This window comes from Gracilinanus agilis, chromosome 2 (genome assembly GCF_016433145.1).
Source record: "Gracilinanus agilis isolate LMUSP501 chromosome 2, AgileGrace, whole genome shotgun sequence".
NCBI lineage: Eukaryota > Metazoa > Chordata > Mammalia > Didelphimorphia > Didelphidae > Gracilinanus > Gracilinanus agilis.
The window spans coordinates 117910214-117923586 of record NC_058131.1 but is presented as its reverse complement, the minus strand read 5'-3'; the positions used below and the strand labels follow the sequence as shown (position 1 = coordinate 117923586).

Here is a 13373-nt window from a genome sequence, read left to right as displayed (position 1 = left end):
CAACTGCAAAATGAGACATATCTTTTTGGACATGGACAATATGGAAATCTGTTTTGCTAGACTTCATATCGTTTCAGGGGTCTTATTTTCTTTTTGTTCTAAATTGGGGGTGTGTGTAGAGGGGTTAGGTAGGAAGATGAGGTTTTTTGCTTAATAAAAAAATGTATATACAAATTTTAAAAAATAACATTTTTGTTAAAAAAGACTCCAGGACATCCATTTTGAAATGTCCAATAGGAGATTAATAATGTGAGATTGAAGCTAGCTAAATGAGTCAACAATGTGATGTGGCTGTCAAAGAAGCCAATGATATCATAGGCTCCTTTAAAAAACATCCAAAATGTCCAGAACGAGAGAAGTGATTCTCCTATCGTACTCCACGCTCATTGAAAAAATGTGGTGCAGGGGGGGATATTCCTGAATTTGGAGTTGGAGAGTCTGGGTTTGAACATCCATATTAGCTGGGGGTCCGCTGGCAGATTATAATCTCACTAGGCTTAAAAATGAGCAGTTTAGACAAGATGGAAAAGTCTCTAATCCTATGAATATAAAGGCTAACTTGGAAAGTTAGCCTTTGAAAGATATTTTGAGGGTTATTGATAGAAGGTGAAGGAGGGAGGGTGACTGGCTGGGAAACCATATATGGGTGTTCAGGCAGGAAGACAAGTCAGCAGGGATGTGATTCTGTCTTCCAATAGTTAAAGGACAGACCCAGGCACTGAGGATAAGATTGGATTTATCCAGTGTGGATATACAGCAGAATGAGGTCCAATGGTTCAGTTCTGTATCAGAGACACAGAAGATGCCACCCAACCAAAGAAGGAATTGCCTAAAAATGAGAGCTGTTAGAAATAAGGTAGGGTCCCTTGCTGGGTGTTGAGCTCTGCATTATTGGGTAGCCTTTCAAGTAGTGGCTTGATGATCAGATGCCCGGTAGAAAAATTGTACTGACTGGAAGCCTGGACTAGGTAATGACTGAGGTTTCTTCCGAAGCTGAGATTCTATGATTCTCTTTAATCTAATTCCTCCATGAGAAAGGGAAAAGAAACTAGTATTTATTGTGTCTTCTCCTGGCCCCAAGTGTTTTTATCTCATTTGATCTTCATAACAAGTGTGGGAAGTAGGTACTATTACCATTCTGCTTTAGCTGGGGAAACTGTGGCAGATTATGTGACTTACCCAGAGTCACAAAGCTAATAAGCGCCTTGAGGGTAGATTTGCAGTCAGGACTTCCTCTTAGGTCCAGTATTCAATCTAATGCCCCACTTGGGTCCCTAAATTTTACAGATGAATAGCAGCAGCCCAAGAAAATGGAAGTTCCACTATACTACATATAGGACCCTATCATCAGCTTTTTTAACGGTATTTCTCCAAGTGTTGCTTCAGTCAATGAACACGTATTTATGAAGCCTCTAATATGTCGAAGCAGCTCCGTGGCACCCAGAGCGCTGGCTCTAGAGTCAGGAAGACTCCTTCTGGAGTTCAAACGTGACCTCAGATACTTAGTGGCCATGGGATCCCAGGCAGGTCCCTCAACCCTGTTGCACCACTCCAATCTCTGCCAAGAAAATCCCAAAGGGAGTCAGGAATTCAAGGAAAGAGAACCGCGTCTTGCTTATGTTCTCACGGAGGAGACGAGAGCTGGGGAGATGGAGAGAGACTTCATGTCCAAGATGGTGCCTGAGCTGCATCTTCTCTTCTTAAATGATGTATCTACGAGTAGGATTTCAGTCGTGTCAGAAAGGTGTCCTGCCTCGAATATACACCCACGGGTGGGCGGTGGCCATCCGAGGAGCACCTTACAAGGAGAGAGGGCTCGGCGGAGGCGTATGCCACGCTGCCATGCTCGTGGGAGGGAGGGCTGGGACGAAGGCAGGGGGAGGGGGAAACACAGGATGGGGCCAGGTTGTGTTGGATTTTAAAAGCTAAATAGCATGTATAAGCCAGATCAAATGACTCATCATCAAGGGGAGGGGGAGTGGGGGAGATCATTTGGATCCTATAATCTCAGATAATGTATGCTGAAAATGGCTATTACATGTAATTGGGAAAATAAAATATCAAAAAAAAAAAAAGGCAATAAAGCTAAGTAGATGAGTATCTTTTATCCTAAAGGCAACAGGAAGCCACCAGAATTGACTGAGTAGGGAAGCCTCTTGGTTAGATCTTTGCTGAAGTAAACTGAATGGGCTACAGTAGGGTGGAGAAGGAACTGGAGTGATCACCAGAAGGCTGCTGCAACAATCTAGGAAGAGGGGATAAAAGTCTGGGCCCAAGTAGTTAGGTGAGTGGAAACACAGCATGATTTTCTCCCAAAGTCTCAAAAAATCTGAGGGCATTTGGCGGGGAATATGGTGTTTTAAGTTATGAAATTCTACAAAATAACTCGTGAAAAAATATACCAAAAGAGTGAAAATTCTGCCTGGACCACTGTAGCCTACTTCGCTGATCACCTACCATTTACTTCCCTCTGCCGTGTAATTAATTCTGGCCGGCAGGGCCATGAACAGGAGACACTGAAGGTGTCATAAATAGCATAGAGAACTCCTACGGAGAACTGTCCAGGGAGAGGCCGTACTTGGGGGGCCGAGGACTATGGCGGAAAGAAGGCTGGATCTGGGCTCAGGGTGAGACCCGGGTCCAACTGTACCTGTGTGTCCCGGACAAGTCACCGCAGGATCTGTAAAGCAGAGACAGCTGTAGCTGGCACCTATCCCCGAGAAAAGCCATCTAAAATGTGTTGCCAACATGAAGCCACCATCATGACCTGTCAGAGGCAGAGACCGAAGCACGGAATCCAATGACCTGGGCGGTTGGAATCCCAACTTCTCATCATGACCGGAATTGCCCCAAACCATTCTAGCGGTGGAGCACCAGTGGTAAAGGGGTGGGCCTCGGGGCACCTGCTTGGCCGCTTCTCTAGTGCTGAATCCAGGCCTTCTGGCTGGCTGGGATGGCTCCCTGCCCCCACTGCCGGGTCCTCTGGTTGTGCTAAGGAAACAAACGAGTAGCTGCCACTGCGGGCAGTTGTGAGGCTGGCTATGGAGATCAGCATGCAGCTGGCAGCCTCTCCCTCCCCTCCCCACGAGCTTCCTGGGTGCCAGGATGATGAAAAGAGCCTAATATGTCAAGTCTCCAAACATACTTTCCTAGACAACAGACGGTGCTCTTTAACACAATTATACCCCTAATGTGGCTCAGGGATACACATTTTCAGTTGTGCAAACTAAAAGCACGGCGATGACTAAATGTTAAGGTGCTTCATTTAAAAAGGAAAGAAAGAAAAAGCAGACACAGTCAGAAAGTCCTGAGATAAAGCACGCATTGTAGGAACCATCACAGTGGTGGCCATTCCACATCAAAGGAGGCACATTTAACCTTTCCTAATTGGCAGAAGCAATGTAATGTGGTGGAAGTCACAATAATGACAAGTATAGCACTTTGAAGGGTTAGGAAGTACCTTTTCCAGCATAACCTGTGCATTAGGTAGCGAGGCAAGCAGCAGACTTGGGTATAAGAAAGATCTTGGGTTCAAATTCTGCCTTGGCTATTTCTTAGCTGTCACTTATGTCTGAGCTAGGTTTTTCATCTATAAAAATGGACTAATTATATCTGTAGTGCCTATACCATGGGGTTGTTGTGACATCCAATGATCATTTTGCTTTATATAAATGGCCAATGTCCCGCATAAATGTTAATTAAGTGACAGAATTATGATTCCCATTTAACAGGTGAAGAAGCCAATGCCAAGAGGGGCTCAGTGACCTTCCTGTGGTCTTATCGTTAGTAAAAGGCTAAACTGAGCCTTGCTTAGGGATCTTCTAAGTTCAACATTTTGAATTATACTCTATGGCTTTGGATTTGAATCCAGAAGGCGCAGAGTCAAGCCTCACAGGCACCCCCCTTCTCACTATGATCCCTCCATGTCCCACCACCTCTCAGATTCCAGTCGCTTTATAGAATGGAGGTGACAAATGTTGACATTACTTACCTCACAGGTTCCCCTGGGGATGAAAGATGATATTATATACCAGAATAAAGTGTTACAGAAATGTCAATTCCCAGAACACAATCATAGAACTCTAGAGCTGAAAGAGATTCACTCCTCTTACCAACTCAGCTTTCCACTGCTGACTTCTGCTTTTCACAAAGCTCTCCAAAGAGACCAGGATTATGGTAGAGCTGGTTATCTTTAGTCTGGGTAGGAGAGACCCTAAATTTGAAAGGATACTACTTATCAACTGGTACTTATCAAAGGGCTGTGGAAACAGGAAAAAAAGTATGTGGAAGTCTAAGCTTATGACCCTTTTCATGGAAGAGATATATAAAGTAAAGCAGTCATGCCACCAAGAGATTCTCATTAATTATAACTTTATCACATAGTAGGAGCAACAAAAGTGGGCGATACACCATAGTTAAATAATTACAAATTTATTTTCTGATTGAACTATTAGATGTGAATATATGACCCAAGTCATAAGGCTCAGACCAAGTCTTATTTATGGTAATCAGATGGAAGATGGTTTGGTTGCTTCTTCCGCAAAAGAGCCATTTCATAAGATTTTTCAAGTTTTGCTACAGTTCAGTGTGGCATTTTAACACATTAAATTTTAAAATATTCCTTTTTTTTTTAATAGTTAAGAATAGGTTCCTACTACATAGCTACAACATGAACAGGCTTTGATGAATAAATGATCTGTTAGTGTTCTGTCATATGGTCACATGCCAGCACAGGTCAGCTGGGATCTAATTCTCATGGGCCAGAATCAATTCTTTTCTAGCCTTTAGATAGTAGAGGAATCACCATTTCTGAAGGCTGCTTGGTACAGAAACTAAACAACTTTATCAAAGCATCCCTTGAAGTTCCTTATTCTTCTTCTTAATCACAAAATAGAACTGATAGCGACCTTCTCTCTACAAAGAACACCAGACTACACATCTTTTAAATTATTTTATTTCTTTATAAGCTAAAAGGAAATTTACACACTTAAATTTCAAAAGACCTGGGGCATGCATATTAACCTTGTTAGAGGTTCTTCTACATCTCTCTTTTTTTCCATAGGAATTTCCCCAAACATTTACAACCCATAGTCTTTACTGTATATACAGCCTAAACCATAGCAATCTATGATTATGTCATTTTACACTGTGCAAAATCCTCAAACAAAATAGTGGTATAATAGAACAAAAAAAAATCAGTAACAGGTAAGTTTCATTGCAAGACATTCATGTAATTTTGGTCCTTCTCCAAATCAAACTGATTAAAGCAGACACAATATTTTTCTAATCCAATCCCTCCCAATCAAGTTTTGACAATGATCCATCCCTATTAACAGAATACCAACTGATGAAAGTACCTTATAAAAGGCTGTACAGCTATATGCCAGATGGGAAAGGTGAAAAAAACATAGCTTCAAATCTTCAGCAACAGCCTTAAAAAAAAAAAAAAGATCTGAACCAAACCCACCACATACAAAAAAAATAAAATAAAACCTTTTAAAGCTCATTTGTAATAGCAAAAGTAATTCAATGTGTTAGGCAAATTAAGAAGACATTCAATGCAATCTGAAAAACACCTGAAGGGGATTTCACAGACAGTGAAGATTTGAGTTTTTAATTTTTTTTTTCATTTTAAAAGTTTTGTAAGAAGGACACCACCAGTGTATTTCACAAAGACATAAATGTATACACCCCAGCAACACAAAAAGAATAGATCTTCAAAAATGTTCACCCCCGATTATTTACATTTTTCTAATATAAATTTAGGACTTCAGTATGTAAATAAATATACATTACTATGTATATCTTTCTAGTGCTGCTTACCAACAAATCAGCTGAACTTGAAATCTGTTTTTTTGTTTTTGTTTTTATTTTTTAAATTAAAGCCAGTATGCTTTTGGCGGTGGGAAGGGAAAGGAAGGAAGCAAAAATCAATAGAAACCGTCCCATTCACATTCCTCATCAGTCAGCCTTCTCGTGGCAGCTTGCTGAAGGTGTTAACGTAGCTGGGAACATCAACACCTTGGCGTGCATGAAGGTCAAGTCGGGAAGGCCAGCAATCACCTTGGCAGCCTCTTCACTCAGACGCTCTTCTCTTTTAGGCTTCCTGTTGACAGAAGAAGAAGGGCATGTTAATCATTTCTTTGTCAATGGGGAAAATCTATTCCATATTATGAACCAGCAACCCACCAAGGACCTAAGTATTTGCTACTCCCACTAGTCACTGATGTTCTCTTTTCATCTCTAACTCTGACTTGTATTTGCTCAATACAAGGCAGCTTTTCAAGATATTTCCTTTGTCAAATGCTACTGCAAGGACAATTATGTTTCTACCTAAGTACACATTTTTTTCATTTTTGAAAACAGTTAACAACTTTGCTTAGTTGTCTCTACAATTCAAAAATGTTACTAAAGGAGGACAATAAACCCATGGTCACAGGTCCACTTTGCCTAACACAGGGCTTTCTTTACTCTCTAAGAAGTAGGGGCAGGTAGGTGGCTCTGTAGATAGCCAGATCTAGAGATAAAGAATTCCTAGGTTCAAATCTGGTCTCAAGATGCTTTGCGAGCTGTGTGACCCTGGGCAAGTCACAACTCTAATTGCCTAGTCCATACCACTCCTCTGCCTTGGAACCAATATTTAGTAAGGGTTTAAAAAAAAAAAAGAAGGAAAAAAAGAAAATGTAAAAATTAAAATAACAGTATAAAATGTATCTGGCCTGAATCCTAGCAAGAAATTTCAACCTTGGGCTCTATTGGTTCTCATCAGGGAATTCCAGAAAAAGAGAAAGCCCTTTATGTAAAAACACCCAGACTTTGCCCCTCTGGGATTCAGATAGAGAGCCCATTAGCAGCAGCACAGAGGATGAATTCTCCTGTTGAGGATGCTCAGAGAGAGGGGGAGAAAGAGCAGAGGGAGAGAGTTAGTCTCTAAGGTAACTGGGGATGAAACCATACAGAGTTTCAAAGGTTATGATCAACAGTACCAACTGCTCCAGGAGATTGTGGGGTGGGGTGGGGCTGGGGGAGGCAGTGGAGGCATATAGACAAAGGACTGCTGCTTCCCCAGCACCACTGGAAATGCTATGTAATCTTTAAAAGTAACTCAGGAAGAGTCCATTATTGTAATCCAATCTGTAGGGTATTTCAAGATACTATTAAAAAATATTTACAGGGGCAGCTGGGTAGCTCAGTGGATTGAGAGCCAGGCCTAGAGACAGGAGGTCCTGGGTTCAAATCCGGCCTCAGACACTTCCCAGCTGTGTGACCCTGGGCAAGTCACTTGACCCCCATTGCCTACCCTTACCACTCTTCCACCTATAAGTCAAATACACAGAAGTTAAGGGTTTAAAAAAAAAATGTAAAAAAAAATATTTACAGCCAAATCCTCATTTTTCTACTTACAAAGTTTCTGATTTTAATTAAATGATAATTTTTCTTTGGGTGAAAAAGAAGTTTGGGAGCCAAGCTAATAATTAGTTAATGTCTAACCTATTTCTTTTTACCAAGTAATTTCTTTTATTATTTCTTCCTTGAACCTAGGGAAGAGGAAGAGATGAGGGTAGAAGTAGATATAAAACAAAACTACTGTAGGCCACTACTTTACTCCTAAACCGTATTCTCCTTAATCCAAGATGCAATCAAAAGGCTGGTAGGGTGCCAAGAAAAGTCAACACCAGATTATTAGGGCCAAGAGGTGAAACAAAAGTTCAAGGTTTCTATTTGAACTGCCATCAGACACTGGAAATTCTATCGGTAGATAAACTACTGAACCAAGTGTCTACAGCAGTGTGAAAAGAACGAGACATAGCCAAGGCTTTGCAGATTAAAATATAATTGAATAGACTGCTTCATCTGGAGGGAGAGAAAGAGGAAAAGGGGCTGAGGGGAAGGAGAAAGGATATTTTTGCTTCAGAATCACCACCCACGATGGCTGGAGATTACCCTAGGGTTTTCTTAAAATGACTTCACTTTTTAACAATTATCTAGGGGTGACTGGAAGTATTTTAAGAGACTAAATAAAAGCAAATGGCTTATAGTGTGTGTATTTAATTTGTAATCATTTTTCACACTGACATGATACAAGGATATGTGGAGACTGAAAGAAAAGAACATTTGAAACTTGAAAACAAAGTTGCATTGTTGACTTTTTTCAGTCTTTGGCACTATGCGGGTGCTGACCTAATTCTGGTCTTATCAATTCAGGTTCTCCAGGTACGACACTTCTAAAATCTCTAGCTAAGATCTATCCTCAGGTTTTATTTTATTTTACTTTTTGAGGATAGAAGTCTTTTTTGTTATTTGAAACTTTAAAAGTTTTCTTAATAATAAAAATTTTAAGTATTTTATTCTAAAGTAATTTAATCATAAACTCTTGGGTTTTGTTATTTTTCTGTCCTTAAAAGGTACACCTGTGGAAAATAATAAATGGAAGATCATTATGCCAATGAAAAAATATAAATTAACACATATTTTGTTGCTCTCAAAGTGAGGAAAACAAGGCGTTTATGTGAAACAAACACCCTGTAGACAATGCAATAAATCTTTTCACCTAAAATTAATGCCATGTATGCTTAATCTCACTGTAGTCCTCTCAAGGAGTTGATATTTAATAAATGATAGTTGCCAATGATAGTTATGATATACTGTTATAATTCTAAAACCATTATACCTCTTCTGGAATAACTTCTGACTCAAAACATAAAATGAGAAGTATGTGTATGTGTACACACACACACACACACACACACACACACACACAGTTATCCCTTCCACATGGTGACTTTCCCCATTGTGGCTTCACTCTACTGTGGGTCAGCATAAGAAATTAAATGGGAATTTTTTGCAAGTTTTATGGGAGCCATAGTTGACATGCAAAGTCCTGAAGAAGATACAGAAAAAGTTTAGAAACTCAGAAATGCATAAAATATATGTATACTACTGGATAATATCAACACACTTTATCTTTTAATACCATAGTTATACACAATTTCTTTTTAAAAATTAAAACAGGTAAAAGTTAAAGGTTTTGAAAAGAATGTGAATGTCAGCACACAACAAAGGTTAGAAATATAGATATCTTGAAAGGTTTAGTGGTTTAGTAACTACTAAATGTATATAAGGGACCTTAAAACACCCCATAAAAGGAAAAGAAAAAATTCATACTTCTCTAGTACATAGGGAGGGCCAATAAATTTTATGCAGTTTTTCCAGATTGCAAGGGTGACGTGTCCTTGACCGCCATGAGGTGGAGGGGATATCTGTATTAATTCCACAGCTAAACTATAATGCAAATAGACTACTAAAACCAAGACCAGAGAATAATAAAGCCACTTAATTTTTAGATATTTAAAATAAAAAAACTAGTTGACTCAAAAGAGGAAAAACTCTTTAAATATAAGTTACTCTCTACAACAAATGCAACATTTAGTTTAAAAGTCTAGTTAAGTGGGTATGAGATGGAAGAATTCCAATAGTGTGGGGCAAGAATGTACAGTGAAATGAACCCAATCAGTTATCCTTTTTAAGTCACTGACTAATCACCAATATTTCATCAACACAAGTAAGGGAAGAAAGGTTTAAAGATTTTTGGGGACCCCCTAACCCCAAATATAAGATAGGATGGCATTCTACATCTTTCAGGTCAGTAGTAGCCTTTGAATGATGGTTCCTGCTCAACAAACTGTGGCTGATAATCTTGCTCTCAAGTGAACAGAAACAGAAAATCAGAATAATCAACACTATGCCAATGAGAACATTTTTCCTGTAAAAAAGGCATTTACCTGATCTCCATTAAATAACTATTTCTTGCTTAGTACCATGGGATTGTAAAGAATCTGAGTGATAAGAAAGCAGGCTATATTGTGAGCGTTTGGGTACAGTGCCCTTACAATCTGGAAAATCCATGTAAAACTTGAGACATAAAGAACAATAGAATCAAGAAAAGAACAGGGTAAAACAAGTTTCTATCTCAAGACAAATTAAGAGTTGGCAGGAAAGGTCTCTCTCACTGAAGTGAGAGGCGTACAGTCCAGCATAGGCTGCATCCAAGAGCTCTCACTTCACAGATGATAAGGAGTAAGAAAACTGGTAGGGATATTATAAGGGACCTTTTGTAGGTACTGGGAGCATTACTCTCTTGTATTGCTCATATGTAGTGCCAGGGCAAGGAGGATCCCTAAAACAAAACAGTAGAGCATGTGGCTGCAGGGGCTTATGGATCCTGGTTGCAATACCAGGAAGAAAGAGAGTGCTTGTGGTCATTCACAGACCACTGGCCAGGAGAGCAGTGACCACAGCCCTCCTTAGGTCTTACCAACTTGAAAGTATTGAAAACTTATAGATCCCAAAAACTAGCTGTGAAAGCAGCCACACACACTAAAAATACGTGAAGCTTGAGACAATGTTCCATCCATCCTAGGAACAGAGCCCAACTTTAACATAGTTACAAGTCAAGAAATAAGCTGGAAAAATAAGCAAACAGAAAAAGAACATGACCCTAAAAGTTCCTATTGCTATCAAGGGCAGATCATAACAAACTCAAAAGGAGACAACGAATCAAAGCAGTTACGTGAAAAGTCTCAAAGAAAAATGGGAATTGGTTTCAGGTTCTGTAAAAGCAAAAAAAGGATTTATAAAATCAAATAAGAGGAGTAGAGGAAAAATTGGGAAAAGAAATGAGAGTGATGCATGAAAATCATGAAAAAAGAGTCAAGAACTTGGTAAAGGAAGCCCCAAAGCTTAAGAGGTGTGAAAGAACTTTTACAGTGGAAGGGAAAATAAGGGGAGGGCAGGCAAAACATGAATCTTACTCTAATAGAGTGGCTCAAAGAAGGACTATAATCCACACTCAGCTGGGTATAGAAATCTATTTTATCCTACAAGTAGAAAGGAAGTATGGTAAGACAAGAGGTAGAGGGGATGCTGGCTGATAGAAAGGAGGGTAGATCAGAAGCAAAACATTTTTTTTTTTTTAACCCTTGTACTTCGGTGTATTGTCTCATAGGTGGAACGAAGCAAAACATTTTTGAGGAGGGTTAGTAAAAGAAAAGAGAGAAAAGGATAAATAGGGGGAAAAAGTAAGATGGAAGGAAAAACACAGTAATTATCAGTGTAATTATGAAGGGGATGAACTTACTTATAAAATGGAAGTAAATAGCAGAGAGGATTAAAAACCAGAATCCTATAGTTTGTGGTTTACAAGAAACATGCTTTCAACAAAGATACATACACAGAGAGTAACATAAAGGGGTGGAGCAGAATCTAATGTGCTTTAACAGAAATAAAAAGGGAGGGGTAGCATTCATGATATGAGACAAAAACAAAAGAAAAAATAGATCTAATTAAAATAAATAAGTGTAGGAAACTACATTTTGCTAAAAGGTACAACAGACAATGAAGTAATGTCAATACTAAACATGTAAGCACCAAATAATATAACATCCATTTTTAAAAATAAAAGTTAAATGAAATATAGGAGGAAATGTGAGTAAAACTATACTAATGGGGGAACTCAACTTCCCCCTTCAGAACTAGAGAAATCTAAATAAAAGAGAATTTAAGGAGATGAATAGAATTTTAGAAAAGTTAGCTGTGATAAGACCTCTGGAGAAAACTGAATGGGAATAGAAAGGAATATACCTTTTTCTTAGTGGTATATGGCACCCACACAAAAACCAAACATATATATTATGGCACAAAAATTTCACAACCAAATGTAGAAAAATTAAATGCATCCTTTTCAAATCATAATGCAATAAAAATCACATTCAATAAAGGCTCTGAAAACAGATTAAAAATTATTTAGAAATTTAAAAATCTAAGCTTAAAGAATGAGTGGGTCAAAGAAACAATATTTTCATTAGAGAATAACAATGTGGTTACATACCAAAATTTATAGGATACAGCCAAAGCAGTATTTAGAGAAAAATATATATGTGTAAACTCTTAAATCAAAAAAATTCAGTAAGGGAAGATCAATAAATTGGGCATGCTACTAAAAAAACTAACAGAAAATCCAGAAAAAGAACAGATTAAAAATGCCCAAACAAACATCAAATTGGAAATCCTGAAAATCAAAGGAGAAATTAATAAAAATGAAAGAAAGAAAACCACTGACTCTCAATCCACTGAGCTACCCAGCTGCCCCACTCCATATCATTCTTGATGAAAAAATGCAAATGAAAACAATTCTTAGACACCACCCCCATATACCTAGCAAATTGGCTACTATGACAGAAAAGCAAAATGACAAACGTTGCAGGAGACATATTAAAAATTAGAGTTCTGAACTAGTCCAATCATTCTGGAAAACAATTTGGAACTATACTCAAAGTGCTACCTTTGACACAGCTATACCACTACTAGATCTGTATCCCAGAGATAAAAAAAAAAAAGAATGAAAGCAAAAGAAAAGAATCTAAATGTACAAAAATATTTAGAGCAGTTCTTTTTGTGATGGTAAAGAACTTGGAAATTGAGGGGATGCCCATCAATTAGAGAATGATTGGACAAACTATGGTATATAATTGTGATGGAATACTATGTGCTATAAGAAACGAAGAGCAAGATGCTTTCAGGAAAATCCGGAAAGACTTACATGGACTGATGCAAAGTGAAATGAGCATTATCAAGAAACACGGTACATAGTACCAGGAATACTGTACAATGATCAACTGTGAATGACCTAGTTATTCAAAGCAACAAAGTGATCTAAGTCAATCCCAAAGGACTCATGATGAAATATGAGAAAGAACAGATGGAGTCTGAATGAAGATAGGAGCAAACTTAAAAAAAAAAAAAACAAAAAACCAAAAACCTTTCTTTTTTGTGTGCATGTGTCTATTTTTTTGGTCTTCATTTTCTTTCATGTGACTAGCATGGAAATGTTTTGCATGACTGCACATGTATCAAGTTGCTTGCCTTCTCAAGGAAGGAGGAAGAGATGGAAGGAGACAATTTGAAACTCAAAATTAAAAAAATGCTAAACTTGTTTTACATGTAATTTGAAAGAAATAAAGTGAAAAAAAATGATAAAGTTCTTGAGAGTTCCAATTTTCTTTTCATATCAAATGGATATTATGTATAGCATAATTCATTATTTTCTCTAACAACTTGTTTAAGCTGATGCTACTAAGACAAAACATTAAATGCTTTATAAATATTCTTTAAATGCCTAACAGGGATCTTGCTAGTAATTGTACACGAAAACTTTAAAAACTTTTAAGCACTCTACTGTGAGTTTTTGAAAATGTATTAAAAAAAAAAAAGATACACTTACAAAGTAATTCCTAGCAATAACATCGAAATATTCATACTTCCTCCTTTTTCAGAAAAATAAATTGAATTAAACTATAAAAACTCCCAAAGTAGTG

General features: G+C 38.0%; 1 protein-coding gene across 3 annotated transcripts in view; it reads right to left on the bottom strand.

The window, feature by feature from the left end:
- Positions 1 to 4936: 4936 nt before the first annotated feature.
- The window catches only part of AFTPH (aftiphilin), a 101639-nt gene continuing 93202 nt past the window's right edge, over positions 4937 to 13373 (bottom strand). For all 3 annotated transcript variants that reach the window (XM_044663385.1, XM_044663384.1, XM_044663386.1), the window contains one exon: positions 4937 to 6106. In XM_044663385.1, coding sequence (XP_044519320.1) covers positions 5962 to 6106 — 145 coding nt within the window. In that variant the 3' untranslated portion in view covers positions 4937 to 5961. The remainder of the gene's footprint in view (positions 6107 to 13373) is intronic.